At 44.2% G+C, this 16,361-nt stretch overlaps 1 protein-coding gene across 2 annotated transcripts; it reads left to right on the forward strand.

Annotated features, from left to right (window-relative positions):
• The first annotated feature begins 764 nt into the window (after positions 1-764).
• Positions 765-12,982, forward strand: ggt7 (gamma-glutamyltransferase 7). 2 transcript variants are annotated; one of them, XM_084186896.1, is made up of 16 exons: positions 765-1,092; positions 2,905-3,121; positions 3,227-3,467; positions 3,762-3,988; positions 4,142-4,293; positions 4,458-4,575; positions 6,974-7,041; positions 7,766-7,839; positions 8,006-8,199; positions 8,856-8,943; positions 9,098-9,225; positions 9,426-9,514; positions 9,704-9,856; positions 10,264-10,381; positions 10,591-10,828; positions 10,994-12,982. In XM_084186896.1, the coding sequence occupies exons 2-16, from the start codon at positions 3,089-3,091 to the stop codon at positions 11,167-11,169; spliced, it is 2,097 nt and encodes a 698-aa protein (XP_084043022.1). In that variant the 5' UTR covers positions 765-1,092; positions 2,905-3,088; the 3' UTR covers positions 11,170-12,982. The 2 variants fall into 2 exon arrangements, with proteins under 2 accessions (XP_084043022.1, XP_084043021.1); XM_084186895.1 differs by lacking the exon at positions 765-1,092 and adding an exon at positions 2,316-2,461.
• The last annotated feature ends 3,379 nt before the right edge of the window (positions 12,983-16,361 follow it).

Consider the following 16,361-nt stretch of genomic DNA (forward strand, 5'->3'; position numbering starts at 1 on the left):
AGTACATTTGAATTGGAGAAGCCAACGTTGAGGAAGGGTTGAGTATAGATTTGGTTGCAAATGGGTGGGGAATGGGGAAGACAGTACAGACACACAGAAACAACAGCCTCTCCAAGTTCGTTCCAGTTTTAAATCTTGTGGGGGAAAGAATAGGTATGGGTTTTTGAGCAGCTGTTACATTGTACGACCTAGCAGGGTTAAAATACACACACACACGCACGCACACTCGCACGTACACACACAGACACACACACAAACACGAAAGTGTAGAGATAGAGAAGCCTATGACCGGTAGGGATGCATCTGGGTGGCCACTTTTGTCTCTAAAAATGCCTAAAATAGATATCTGTCTGTCCGTCTGGCATTTACTCCTTAGGGTGGATTTACATTAGTAAAATATGTCTAGTGAGATCTATCTCTCAACATCAGATGTGCAACTATTCTGTTTGCACTAGCCTTGGATGTGGTGTGGCCAAAGCGATATTCCTGTTTCATGTGGAAGCGCAACTATTAGCATACCGTAATTACCATAGTATATACACTAACAAAATAAGGATAGCAATTTCAACTATACAGGAGCTTCTTATCTAAACCATATTGCATATAGTTTTGCACACTTCATTAACGATATGATTCACAAATGTGTGGATATTTTAAAAGCCTTTAATTTTCAATTTGGCTAAGAGAGCAAAAATGCTGCCTACTGGTATTAAGGTAATTAAGGTAATTTTTGCAGGAGCCTTTGTCTTTACACTGTACCACTCAGAGGGGGGTATGTGGTATTGAAAGAGATATTGGACATAGTCTGTGTCATCAAAGTAGTGTAGGTAGTGTAGTGGAAAGTGGCTCTAATTCTCTTTACTTGAGTTGCAGGGTGGTGTAGCCTATAAACAGAAAGAGAGAGAGAGAGAGAGAGAGAGAGAGAGAGAGAGAGAGAGAGAACGAGAGAGAGAAAAAGAGAAAGGAGGTCTGTCCACCTCAGCTTTCCTTTCGGTAATCTGAGCACTGAGCAGGTGCTATAGCATGCCCTAACCTACTAAAACTAGTTCTGCAACTCCAGTAAAGAGTCCCCTTCCGGAAGCACAGTCTCAGGTAAATGCTAACCCAGATACCTATTTATGTTTTTTTGTTATGGGGTGTTGTAGGCTACGTGTAAATATACCTACATGTTACGTTTTCGACGAGATCTGTGTTCGTTCACTGACTAAGATTCCAACAGTTTGATTGCAGGTGAGTCCTGCCGTCTCAAGGTGAGACCATATTGTATTTTAGGATCAACAACTGTAGGCTACTACATCTCATTGTGTGACCTGTAGGCTTACCTTCAGTGGTGACCATGTGAGTTATGTCACTTAAAAAAATTATGACAGCTGTGATAGAAACAGGAAGTTATGGTACAATTTTATAAATGCAGACGGATAATTTGTTGGTTCGACATGTGGGGATCTTTCATGAAATTAATTATGTGAGAAATGGCGGTGGAAACGCCATTAGGCTCAAATATTGATATAATAACCATCATGTCAAGCAGGGGCGCAACTTTCACTTGGGACGGGGGAGACATGTCTCCCCCCCCCCCATTCTGAAATTGCATTTTTGTCCCCCCCTGTTTTATCATTGGAATGTGATACAAAACGAAGCAACGGTGTGCTTTGGGAACATGCGGACGCCTCGGAGCAATCGGTTAGGCTGTTTGGAGTGTTTATCCGGCTGGATAAAAAAATACATAAAAATAAGTTATGTCCCCCCCACTTCTAAAACCAAAGTTGCACCCCTGATCAAGTAAACTTGGAGTAACACCATGACATAGTTTGTGGTCCTCCCACTATGACTCGTCAAACCATGGTTTGTTAGGCTACACATGAAATACATTATGATGAACTTCACAGGGTGGTGAAAGTGCACGGTGATGAGCTTGATGCTCCTTTCCCAAAAATATCGATGGTCTTATTCTGGTGACATTATCAATGCTTGACTGCCGTTTGACAATTACAAATATTATTGCGCTTATCCATAATAATGTCATCATGTAGACTAGCCTACCCGCAGAGCCTACCCGCACTGTATCTGAGATGTGTTAGCTCGAAACTCTGTCGCCAATTGGACCTCCACACAAACATTCCTCACTTCATAGTCTTATTTTCAGGCGGAGTAAACCCTCTGGCTTCGCCTCTCCCTCTCTGATATCACAGGGTGTAATTATTAGTCCAAACAGTTGCAACGTTTTGCAACTAAAACGAGAGTTTCTATTGGACAAATTCAGGTAGGTCCCGCCCCGTTTCGTTCGCTTCCGTTTAAGAAACGTTTTGCAACATAATCTGCGTAATGAATACGCCCCTGCTCTCTATCTGGAGATGGCTACAGGAAAGCCCTTATGTTCTGCCTTCCTTCCATTATAAATGCTACAAGAACGTCCTATCTGAATTGGTTGATGCTTGAATACAGTCGTCTGTCTCAAAGGGTAAGAATTTCACAATTTCTACTGCAAATAATATTCCGTCGCAAAGGGGGACAACCTTAGCGATGCGTCAATTTATGGAAGGCAGCAGTGTAGGCTTTAGCCGATGTAGGTTACATCTCGAAGCGTCGCCTGCAAAATCAACAAGGAGATAACAATCCTCTCAGGGAGCAGCCGACGCGATTAATTCTGTCACATTTGATCTAAAAACCACATTACGCTGGTTTTGTGGTTGTAGGCCTAGGTAGATATTTGCCGCATTTAGCCGATGTGTTACACGACCACTTTCACCGTGGAAGCATAGGTATTGGTAACGATAGCCTAATATTCATAGGGGCCTATGTATTTGGCCTACTGTTTTACTACTGAATCTATGAAGTTATGCATGTGGTGTTGGCTTTATTTTCAACTACGAATGATATTAGATGTGCTTGATCTTTCCACAGGTCTTGCGAATGGAATCGGATAGGCTATGAATAATTGCCGCATCACCTCCTAGACCTAGAGGGAGCCAGACAACAATGTTACGGATCAAGTGCAACATTGTTACAACGGACCAATAACAAGTGTATCATTGCGGTCCAATAGCATAACTAATTGCAACATTTTAACACGCCAGGCTTAGGCTACATGGCCATCTCGTGTGAAGTCAAAAGGCAAAACGTAATACAATTCACCCTGAAGTCTGCTCAATAACATCATCAGTGGAAACTGTAGGTCAACAAGAGAGAAGAGAACTCAGGTTTCGCTGTTTCCTCTATTCATTAGTTGTGTAACTGGACCGTCGACATGTATAACCCTGCCAACGATGCCGTGGCCGGGTACTCCAGCGGCACCATAACAGAGAAAGACCCGAGCCAGGAGACGACCCTGGGAAGTGCCTACTCACCGGTGGACTACATGAGCATTACCAGCTTCCCCCGGTTACCCGAGGATGATGTGGTTTCCGGGGAAAACACTCTCAAATCACGCAAAGATGACGATAACTTCCTTAGCGAGCAAGACACAGGTAAGACACTGGTGGAGATATAGCAGACAATGAGGTGGTGACTGTAACCAAACCATCAGTCAGAAGGTCTACATAACACTGTCATAGCAGTGACATCTCCTTTACCTTCCATGTCTGCCAGACATGGTCATGTATGATGTTCAATATGTTGTTGTACTCTGAGCCATATACAGTATTTTGATCTAAATATATGGGTCTGGTTTTACTTATTCTTGCAACTGCTGCCTGCCTATTGCCCTTCATGCACAGTAGACACTTCCTGAATTGTATTGACCTCTGACCTCTATGTTCCAGACCCAGACCTGTTCCTGAAGTCAGCCCGTCTGCAGCGTCTCCCGTCCTCCGCCTCTGACCTGGCCAGCCATGACATCACACCCCTGCGGGAGACCACCAGAGACCCCTTATCAGAGGGCTGTGCCTGCCAGAGAGATGGCCTCACTGTCATCATCACAGCCTGCCTCACCTTTGCCACAGGAGTCACTATTGCTCTCATCATGCAGATCTACTTCGGAGACCCACAGGTGTGTGTGTGTGTGTGTGTCTGCCTTCTGCCCCTCTTCCTCCCTTTTACCCTCCACCCATCTCTCTTTCTCTCCATCATCTCCCTTCCTCTCTCCACCCTCATTCCCTCCCCCAATCTAAGTCAATTTCCTCTCCTCTTCCCTGTGTGTCAGATCTTTAACCAGGGGGCGGTGGTGACTGACGTGGCCCAGTGTACATCTCTGGGCTTCGAGGCCCTGGGAAAACAGGGCTCCAGTGTGGATGCTGCCATCGCTGCTGCCCTCTGTCTGGGCATCATACACCCACACACCTCCGGCATCGGCGGGTGAGTCTTTACACATCACACCAGCAGATAATGAACAACAATAGATAGTCAATAGGATTAGGTGTTTCCTAATCAATGTGTGAGTTATGTCCACCTAGATCTGCAAGAAGAGGATGCACTTATTGCTGTTGAACAACACTGGTCTCTGTCTTTGTTATTTGCAGTGGAGGCGTGATGCTGGTGCATGACATCCGTAGGAACGAGAGCAGGGTCATAGACTTCAGTGAAACAGCGCCCTCTGCCATCCTGGAGGACATGTTACAGACCAACCTGGAGCTCAAGGTAAGAGCCTCATCTCAACCTCAGTGTGATAGGAGTCAGACGCAGGAGGGTAAATCACTGAATAGAGTTTATTCCTTCGTACACAATTGCGCTAGATAGTGACACACGAAAACAGGCACAGGGGAAACTATCTGCCCTGGCAATACACGGTACGGGATACTCCAACAATATACAGGCACAGGGGAAATATCTACCCTGGCAGTACAACGTGCGAGTAGCTCCACCGAGCTCCACTACTCTCACAATAAACAATCACCCACAAGGACAAGGGGGGCAGAGGGAACACTTATACACAGACTAATGAGGGGATAAGAACCAGGTGTGTGTAATTGTTACGTTCTCCCGTCGGGTGTAGTTCGTCTGAGGAGGAGACATAAATGCCTGTGCCTGCGCACACAAGGTAAACTAGATGGATGGGGAAGAAATGTGGGGTGTAACTAACTAAAATAACCAGACACAACAACCAGAACTCAGTGTTAGCCCTAGGGGGACGTTTAGTAAGGTACTGAACAAAATATACAACACCCATAAAGAAACAGTAGTAAAACAAAGACCAATCAAACAAACCAGGGATGGTAAGGGAAGGGAATGTTTGGGAACGGGGTCCAAGTAATGAAAATAAACAAAAGGTCTCTTCTCTTCTACACACCTAATCCTTCCTATCACACTCTAAACCCTAACCCACTTTCCTACCTGTTTACCAAAACAATACAGGGGTGACACCCGCCCGGCTAACCTAGTGTGTAAAACAATGGGTTATCTACGTGTGAATGTACACCCATGGGCAGATCTACCTCTCCCTTCTCCAGGACCTAGGTAGGGTGGAGTACATCAGGAGGACAGACTGGAACAAAGATAAATTAACACAACCAATACCCAAACAACTGTCCTCTACCCCCCCTCTTCGAGCTCAGCACACCTGTAATGCCCAGAACACACAAACACACTACAAAGGGAAATGGGGAGAAAGAAAAACACGTAACACGCCCCCCCCCCAAAAAAAAAGAGTAAACCCCTGGGTTTATGATAAGAACCTTACACATACATATATATTTATTTTTTATAATACCAAATACTTACAACACATCCCCCCTAGTTGTCAATGCCTCGTTTTATTATTTTCTGAACTGAGAAAATAATAGACAGAGCATCCGCAACCACGTTTTCTGCACCCTTTATATGCTGAATTTCTAAGTTATAACCCTGTATAACCAACGCCCAACGCATAAGACGTTGGTTGTGGTTATACATGCGGCTCAAAAAAGTTAAAGGGTTGTGGTCTGTGTATTTCAGGCTCCCGAGTGGCGCAGTGGTCTAAGGCACTGCATTGCAGTGCTAGCTGTGCCACTAGAGATCCTGGTTCGAATCCAGGCTCTGTCGTAGCCGGCCGCGACCAGGAGACCCATGGGGGGGGGGGGGGCGCACAATTGGCCCAGCGTCGTCCAGGGTAGGGGAGGGAATGGCCGGCAGGGATGTAGCTCAGTTGATAGAGCATGGTGTTTGCAACGCCAGGGTTGTGGGTTCGTTTCCCATGGGGGGGCCAGTATGAAAAATAAAATCAAAAAATTTAAATAATGTATGCACTCTGGATAAGAGCGTCTGCTAAATGACGTAAATGTATACCACAACAGGCAACACACTGGAGCCAACATAAACCTCAAAACATTGTAGGGCAAACGTGACTGACAGCTGGGTTATCTACGTGTGAATGTACACCCATGGGCAGATCTACCTTTCCCTTCTCCAGGACCTAGGTAGGGTGAAATACAGCAGGAGGACAGGCTAGAACACAAACAAAGATAAATTAACACAACCAATACCCAAACAACTGTCCTCTACCCCCCCTCTTCGAGCTCAGCACACCTGTAATGCCCAGAACACACAAACACACTACAAAGGGAAATGGGGAGAAAGAAAAACACGTCACACGTAACACGCCCCCCCCAAAAAAAAAAAGAGTAAACCCCTGGGTTTATGAGAAGAACCTTACACATACATATATATTTATTTTTTATAATACCAAATACTTACAACACATCCCCCCTAGTTGTCAATGCCTCGTTTTATTATTTTCTGAACTGAGAAAATAATAGACAGAGCATCCTGCCCAAACAAGCCTGCCCAAACAAGGAGGGGAGGCAGCCTCGGCGGAAGTCGTGACACTCAGGCCGTGTTTGAGAGCATCAAAACTGTAATGTATCATGGGTCAATTGTGACTGACATGTCTGATCTACAAATAATATTGAGTAGTTACTTATGATGCAATGTGATTTGTAGATTTGTAGTCAGTCGGCAGTCATTTTGATGCTCTCCAGTCTACAAGTAAAGGACAGGTGTTGTGTCGGCCTGGGGTTCTGGTATTTGTAGTCACAGGAAATGTTGACCATCTCTGTTCTAGCCTGGCCTGATGGTGGGAGTTCCGGGCATGCTCAGTGGGATGCACCAGGCCCACCAGCTCTACGGAAAGTGAAGTCTCTTTCTCGCTTTTTATCATTGATTCAGTCACTTTGTCTTAGAGCATTGAAGCTCATTAGCCCCAGTTAAATTACACAAGGTTTAATAGGCTCTGGATGTCTGCTTGCTCCAGTTTAGCGCACACAGACAGTCCCAAGCCATTGATTGAGTGTTATTATCTGTATCAGCGTTGTACAAGGGGACCATTAGTCCATCTCCTGTACAGTGGAGCTATAATTACTCCAGTGATACATGGTCATTATCGTGCCTCAGTTGGAGGAGCGGGGTGCAACTTGGAACAAAGCTGTGGATTTGATTACAATGTTGTCTACATACACTAAATATAGCTATGTACAATTGTAGGATCTTAATTTGATCACTCTTTTTTTGCTGAGAAATGTTCTGCACAGTAGGAAATGCAAACTTGTAGTGTATTTGAGTCTTAAACGTGCTTCTAAAGTTTGTAATTTCCACTTTGAAATTTCAGAGTTGATTTGCCCTAGCAAAAAATTCAACCCCTACAAAAATGTCCATTAATAATAATTCACATAATAATTCACATTTCCTGTTGCTGCAGAATTATTTTTCTGCTGTAGCAAAATGGCTCAAATTAAGATCCTACCTCTGGAAGTGGCTTTGGATACAAATGTCTGTTAAACCATATTTGATTACAGATTTAGGAGATAAAATGTAATGATAACACAATCCAAACGGATATCTTTGAATTTTTCCCTAGAATGCCTTGGAAGGATGTAGTTACCATGGCAGCAGATATGGCCAGAAATGGTTTCAATGTTACACATGACCTGGGTAAGCATGAGGAATTGAAATTATGCTAAACATATAATGCATTGGTGCTCATTCAAGTCTAATCCTGAACCATTCAGAGGGAAATACACACATGACCTTAGATCAGTGTCTAGGGGCAACTTCATCCTACTCTGTATCCCCCCCCACCCACCCCCACTCTCTCTAGCTGAGGCCCTGGCCAAGGTCAAGGACAAGAATGTGTCGGAGGCTTTCCGTGCCCTGTTTCTCCCCAACGGTCAGCCTCCCCTCTCCGGCCTGTTCTCCCAACGACTCGACCTGGCTGCCATCTTGGATGCTGTGGCAGCCAATGGGATCGCTGAGTTCTACAGTGGAAACCTGACCCAGGAAATGGCAGCCGCAGTAAGCAGCTCATCTGTCTCCCGGACGCCAGCCTCTGGCATTATATAAGCACTCATAAATACTGTATTGGCTCCACTCTAAAATATATGCTCTGGGTAGACGTAGCACTTAGGGACATATCTAGGATCAGCTTACCCTCTCTAAATCCAAACCTTAACCATTAGGAGGGGAAAGCGTAACACTGTCCTTGGATCAGTGTATAGGGGTAACTTCATCCTGCTCCAAAAGATACTGCTTCTCGTGACATCACTTGGTTATTCCTTATTCATAGGGATCTAGTCAGCTTTATTCCATCAGCACAACTCTTGCCAGAATGGAAAGGTATTATCATGTGTTATCATGTATTTAAGCAATAAGGCCCGGGGGGGTGTGGTATATGGCCAATATACCATGTCTAAAGGCTGTTCTTAAGCACGACACAACGTGAAGTACCTGAAAACAGCCCTTAGCTGTGGTATATTGGCCATATACCACAAACCCCCGAGGTGCCTTATTGCTATTATAAGCTGATTACCAACGTATTTAGAGCAGTAAAAAAAATGTTTTGTCATACCTGTGGTATATGGTCTGATATACCACGGCTGTCAGACAATCAGCATTCAGGGCTCCAACTACCCAGTTTATAATGAGATTTTTAATAATGTATTTTCTAACAGGTGCAAGCCAGAGGAGGAGTTCTCTCTGAGGAGGACTTTGGGAACTACACCACCGTCCTACAGCAGCCGGCTGAGAGTTTCTATCAGGGTAAATATAGTGTTCCCTTTGAACAAATATATTTTCACGATTATATTGTGATTATGCATCCTCGCTCCCAATTCTTGCCAGATGTGATATTTGAACCTGCAACCTTGCGGCTAAATGCATCCATTTCTCTGTTGTTGATGTTGTTGTTGTGTAGGGCACCATGTGATGGCAGCCCCAGCCCCCAGTGCAGGAGCAGCTCTGATCACAGCTCTGAACATTCTGGAAGGCTACAACATCACCAGCCAGGTGCCCCGCAACAGCACCTACCACTGGATCGCTGAGGTACTACGCCCTATTTCATTTACATAACTTAGGAAAATACTTGGGTGTCAGCCTGATCATTTAGTTAATCAGTAATTGTTGTTGATTACTACATGTATCCTATAGTAAATGTTAACCCTGTATACTGTGGTGCCTACAGCATGTATTTGTAAAGCACTGCTACGTTTCTGTCATTTTCACCTACTAATGTCTCTGTCCAGTCTCTGAAGATTGCTGTGGCCCTGGCCAGTGGGCTGGGAGACCCCATGTATGACACCTCCATCTCAGACATAGTCACACAGATGCTCAGGTAGGTTCTACTTGTCCAACACAATACATCATCAGACACTTTTATCACATAAAAATAAGAAGATGATTGAGACACGAATCACCATGAAGCATGACCATCAGACCAATATGATGTTTTGAACCGTCATAAAGCTGGCTAACCTGTTGATTCCTTGGCTCTCTCCCTGTCGTTTCACCTGTGGTCCCCCAGTAAGTCCCAGGCAGTGCTGCTCCGCCAGATGATCAATGATTCCCAGGCGTTCCCCCCGGGTCACTACACGCCCTTGTACGCCCTGGAGGAGGGTGCTGTGGCCAGCCAGGTCATGGTTATGGGGCCTGACGACTTCATTGTCTCCGTCATGAGGTTAGCATTGGCTCTCGAAACTACCTCTAACTTCCTTCATACTGCACACAGAGACATAAAAATGATGTCCACGAGTTCATCTGACTCTGGGGAAGTGGATAAAGGGCCTCATTGCCATAATCCTGAAGTATCACTTTAACCTCAGAGACATTATTAATCTCAAATGTTAGTGCCAATCTCCTATTGAGTTAATAATCCTGGACTTTGAAGGTTTGAGTCAAGTTGCTTGTGTGTAACTAAGGTTAGGATTTGGTCCAATATCGACCAAATAGTCATGATTGTATTCAGATGCTGTGTGCTTTGTTCAGAAAAGGAGGACCATATGTTTGATCTATTACTGTAAATGTTATGCAGTTGCTGTTTATGATTGTAAAATGGTTGGTGTTATCTCTGTAATCTCCCTTTAGCTCCCTGAACCGTCCGTTTGGCAGTAGGATAGTGACACCATCTGGGATCCTGTTGAACAGCCAGATCCTGGACTTCTCATGGTCCAACAAGACCCAGACCTCTCAGCCTCCGAACCCGGTACTACTGCCTGTCATATAATGGAGTGGTTTTATCTTTGACTTGGATTTAATCAAGTTGGTTATTTGAATCAGCTGTGTAGTGCTAGGGCAAAAACCAAAACATGCACCCAGGGGTGGGGGGCCCAGGACCAAGTTTGGGAAACCCTGATCTAAACCACCAGTTGTTGGGTATATAAATAACCCTCTCTCTGCTGTGTCTGTCTGCAGCATAATGTCATCCAGCCTGGAAAGAGGCCCCTGTCCTTCCTGGTGCCCACGGCAGTGAGGCCTCGCCTGGGTTTGTGTGGCACCTACGTGGCCCTAGGATCCTCCAACGGGGACCGGGCCCTCAGTGGCATCACCCAGGTGTTGATGAACGTCCTGTCCTCTCGTAAAAACCTGAGTGACAGTTTGGCATATGGTAGACTCCACCCACAGCTGCAACCCGACACTCTCCTGGTGGACTGTGAGTATGGCCTTCAGAGCTAGCTAATGCTTAGTTTCTAGCTTTGTCTCTGTTTCATCCACAAATAATCACATATCCATTCATATACTGTATGTCTAAACACTAAACTTGTATCGTGCTTGTTTTTCATCTTTATTCCTTCCCTCTCTTCTTTCCCTCTTTCAGCTGAGTTCCTGGAGGAGGATGTGGAGGTGCTGCAGTTCAAAGGTCACCAGGTGCAGAGGGTAGATGTCCTCTCATTGGTGGAGGGCACCAGGAGGACCAATGACCTCATCATCGGGGTGAAGGACCCGCGTAGTGCGGACGCCTCAGCCCTCACCATGTCCATGAACATGCCCTAGCCTCCTCACGCCAGGGTTGGGTGAGTGACAGGAGGGGGTGGAAGGTGAGGGATGCAAAAGGGAAACAGAGGGTTATGAAGAGTATGGAGTGGTATGAAGGAGAAACGTCTATATATGAGGCCAGTATTTTGGAGGAAAATGATGCTCGAAAGGGCTGATATTCCACCAAAGGGCTGATATTCCCAAAGGGACTGATATAAAAATAAAAAAAAGATTTATTATAGACGGGTATGAAGGAGAGATAAAAAGGGATATTAAGAAGAGGAGGATGGGTGCAGGAAATGGAGGGGCGTGGAGCAGTCTTTGGGTGTGTAATAAGCGAGTAATAAATGAGTCTCTGAAACGGGTTATACCCTCCTCTACTCACACAGGGTGTAGCATGCTGTGTGTTTTCGGTTGTCTTTAGCCAGGCACATTTCACTGTAAATACACTCGGATATGGCTATGCTCACTGAAACGGCTCCTTCCACCACACGCACGCACGCACGCACAATCCTACGTACGCACACATTCATTCCTTTGCACAAACAACACACACAGATGGCATGCTTAAGTCTAGATTCTCCTCAGTGGCCCATTTAACTTGGCTGAGCATCCCCTCCCCTGCCTGTTGTTATACTTCCACTCATTCAAAATGGCGGCGAATGCCAGTATATATAAAAGCATATGGGTTTGATCTGCTCAGTTCCATTATCTTCCCTTGTGAACACTCAGGAGTTGGCTAGTCACATATTGACACACCTTGATTTATGCTTAGACCACCCGTTTACTGTGTGTGCATTTGTACAGGCAGTGAGTCAGTGACTGAGTCAGTGACTGTCCTTAATCTGATTCTTGTGGCTTGAGTCTAAAGGTGTTGTAGCTTGTAGATATCTAACCTGTTACGAACAATCACTAGGCTACTAGAGGCCATTTTGTAAAGAATAGAGATGATATTCTTATCTGAAAAAGAGAGTGGACACCGCACACTACTCTTCACGTGAATGTCGTCTGTCCTCACTTCAATATTGAATGTTATTTATTGCTAGTACTACTGGGTTTAAATAATGTTGTATTATTATTTAAGGTGATCTGGGGTAATGACTGGAAAAGGAGTAGTTTGAAAGCTTGTTGCAAGCATTTTTTAGAAAGGATATTTTTAGAATGAATGGTCAGAATGACCAGGTTATCAACAACTGCTCCTACAATGATTTTCTCTATTTATATTAGCATATTTTGCTTATACTTTGTCATTTGCACAAATGTTTTAGCTTGAGACAACACTTTACTTTTTAATATATTGAATGATTATTGTATTTTAGTGAAACAGTAGATGTTAGTCTGTGTGCCCATATTGCTGTCAATGGGCTATTTATTATAGCACGTATGAAAAGACTCTCCCTTTGTGTTCCAAAATGCTACCATAGGCCAATTCTTCTCCATAGCCTCAGTTGATTAACTGACCATTGTGCTAATACCTCAGATGTGGCTGTTTTCAATCTAATTTCAAAATGCCAAGAACCATGATAAAACACTGATTGGTTACATAAATAGTCATTAATGCCATTATGAGGCATTAAATAAAATGCATATTTTATTTTCTCATTTGTTGAGCAATGACTGGCTCTGTTTTCAGTGATGCTAGATGCCTTTCCTTCTCCTTTGTCTTAAATTTAACGTCCACTTGTTTGCAATGTAACAAGGTTGTTTGTATACGCTACGCATTATGTACTTTGTATTAAAAAGTATGAATTCAGACGGGAAGAAACACTGTATAGGAGGACCCAGTTATGGAATAAATATGTTTACACAGAAATGTGTATATAAGAATGAAGTTACTGTTACTATGTTTTTTAAACGAATTATATTTTTAGACAGATACTGAACTGTCATTAAATGTATTATCAAAATATAAACTATAAAGGTAATCAAATGGGTGTGTCAATATCACATTTTAAACATGTGATGCAAATTATTTAAAACATCTAACAAATGTGAGAAGTCATAAGCTAGGAACCCAGTGAAAGCTTTTAAGTTCAGTTTTTTTTTTGTCACATGCACATGTACAGTGAAATGCTTAACTTGCAAGCCCTACACAACAGTGTAGTATTCAATATTTAAAAAAGTATAACTAATAAGAAAGGGCGCTATGGTGAACAAAAATATAAACGCAACATGCAACAATTTCAACGATTTTACTGAGTTACAGTTCATATAAGGAAATCAGTAAATTAAGCCCTAATCTATGGATTTCATATGACTGGGCAGGGGCGCAGCCATGGGTGGACCTGGGAGGGCATAGGCCCACCCACTTGGGAGCCAGGCCCAGCCAATCAGAGTTTTTCCACACAAAAGGGCTTTATTACAGACATAAATACTCCTCAGTTTCATCAGCTGTCCGAGTGGCTGGTCTCAGACGATCCCGCAGGTGAAGAAGCCGGATGTGGAGGTCCTGAGCTGGCGTGGTTACACGTGGTCTGCCGTTGTGAGGCCCGGGTTGGACGTACTGCCAAATTCTCTGAAACAACGTTGGAGGCGGCTTATGGTAGAGAAATGAACATTAAATTCTCTGGCAAATTCTCTGGTGGACATTATTGCGGTCAGCATGCCAATTACACGCTCTCTTAGACATCTGTGGCATTGTGTTGTGTGACAAAACTGCCCATTTTAGAGTGGCCTTTTATTGTCCCCAGCACAAGGGGCACCTGTGTAATGATCATGCTGTTTAATCAGCTTCTTGATATGCCACACCTGTCAGGTGGATGGATTATCTTGGCAAAGGAGAAACGCTCACTAACAGAGATGTAAACACATTTGTGCACAATAAGATTTTTGTGCGCATGGAACATTTCTGTCATCTTTTATTTCAGCTCATGAAACATGGGACCAACACTTTACATGCTGCGTTTATATTTTTGTTCAGTATATACAGTGCATTCGGAAAGTATTCAGACCCCTTGACTTTTTCCACATTTTGTTACGTTACAGCCCCTCATCAATATACACACAATACCCCATAATGACAAAGCAAAAACAGGTTTCTATACATTTTTGCTAATGTATTTAAAATAAAAACGGAAATATCACATTTACATAAGTATTCAGACCCTTTACTCAGTACTTTGTTGAAGCACCTTTGGCAGCGATTACAGCCTTGAGTCTTCTTGGGTATGACTCTAGAAGCTTGGCACACCTGTATTTGGGGAGTTTCTCCCATTGTTCTCTGCAGATCCTCTCAAGGTTGGATGGGGAGCGTCGCTGCACAGCTGTTTTCAGGTCTCTCCAGAGATGTTCGATCGGGTTCAAGTCCGAGCTCTGGCTGGGCCACTCAAGGACATTCAGAGACTTGTCCCGAAGCCACTCCTGCGTTGTCTTGGCTGTGTGCTTAGGGTCGTTGTCCTGTTGGAAGGTGAATCTTCGCCCCAGTCTGAGGTCCTGAACGCTCTGGAGCAGGTTTTCATCAAGAATCTCTCTGTACTTTTCTCTGTTCATCTTTCCCTCGATCCTGACTAGTCTCCCAGTCCCTGCCACTGAAAAACATTACATTTACATTTACATTTTAGTCATTTAGCAGACGCTCTTATCCAGAGCGACTTACAGTTAGTGAATACATATTTTTTTTATACTGGCCCCCCGTGGGAATCGAACCCACAACCCTGGCGTTGCAAACGCCATGCTCTATCAACTGAGCTACATCCCTGCCGGCCATTCCCTCCCCTACCGTGGACGACGCTGGGCCAATTGTGCGCCGCCCATGAGTCTCCCGGTCGCGGCCGGCTGCGACAGAGCCTGGATTCGAACCAGGATCTAGTGGCACAGTTAGCACTGCGATGCAGTGCCTTAGACCACTGCGCCACTCAGGAGTTCATCCCCACAGCATCCCCACAGCATGATGCTGCCACTACCATGCTTCACCGTAGGGATGGTGCCAGGTTTCCTCCAGACGTGACGCTTCTGGAAGGTTCTCCCATTTCCACAGAGGAACTCTGGAGCGCTGTCTGAGTGATCATCGGGTTCTTGGTCACCTCCCTGACCAAGGTCCTTCTCCCCCGATTGCTGAGTTTGGCCGTGTGGCAAGCTCTAGGACGAGTCTTGGTGGTTCCAAACTTCTTCCATTTAAGAATGATGGAGGCCACTGTGTTCTTGGGGGCCTTCAGTGCTGCAGAAATGTTTTGGTAACCTTCCCCAGATCTGTGCCTCAACAAAATCCTGTCTCTGAGCTCTACGGACAATTCCTTCAACCTCATGGCTTGGTTTTTGCTCTGTCATGCACTGTCAACTGTGGGACCTTATATAGACAGGTGTGTGCCTTTCCAAATCATGTCCAATCAATTGAATTTACCACAGGTGGACTCCAATCAAGTTGTAGAAACATCTCAAGGTTGATCAATGGAAACAGGATGCACATGAGCTCAATTTCGAGTCTTATAGCAAAGGGTCTGAATACTTATGTAAATAAGGTATTTCTGTTGTTTATTGTTAATAAATGTGCAAAAAAAACGTTTTTAACTTTGTCATTATGGGGTATTGTGTGTATTTCATCATTTTTTTGAATAAGGCTGTTACATAACTAAATGTGGAAAAAGTCTAGGGGTCTGAATACTTTCAGAATGCACTGTATAAACATGGTCAGTGCCAGTACCAAATCTACAATTTGCAGGGATACTGGAGTATTGAGGTAGATATATACATGTATGCAGGGATTAGGAGAAAGTGACTGGTAGCAGGATTAATAATAATAATAAACAGTATAGCAGCAACATAAGTGGTGGGTGTGTATGTAAGTGTGTGGGTCTTTGTGTGAGTGTGCAAGAGTGTCAGTGTTAGCGTGATAGGTGGATATACATGTAAACATGGCGGAAAAGTGACTGGTAGCAGGAATATATAAATACTTATGGTAATATACTAATGGTAATAAACAGGAGTAATAGTGACCAGTAGCAGGATAAATACTGTAGATGTATACTAATTGTAATGGCAATCAATCAATGAACACCAGCGTAGTGGTAGTAATAAATCTAGCTAATCAATAATCATTTTAGCAGCAGCGTAGATGTGAGGGGGAGCAGTAGTTGTTAGCCATTTAACAGTCTTATGGCAAGGGGATAGAAGCTGCTTATTAGTCTATTGGTCTGAGCCTTGATGCACCGGTACCGCCTATTAGACGGGAGCATGGAGAACAGTCAATGTCTCGGGTGGCTGGAGTCATTGGC

This window comes from Coregonus lavaretus (genome assembly GCF_964263955.1).
Source record: "Coregonus lavaretus genome assembly, chromosome: 22".
In the NCBI taxonomy this organism is placed as follows: domain Eukaryota; kingdom Metazoa; phylum Chordata; class Actinopteri; order Salmoniformes; family Salmonidae; genus Coregonus; species Coregonus lavaretus.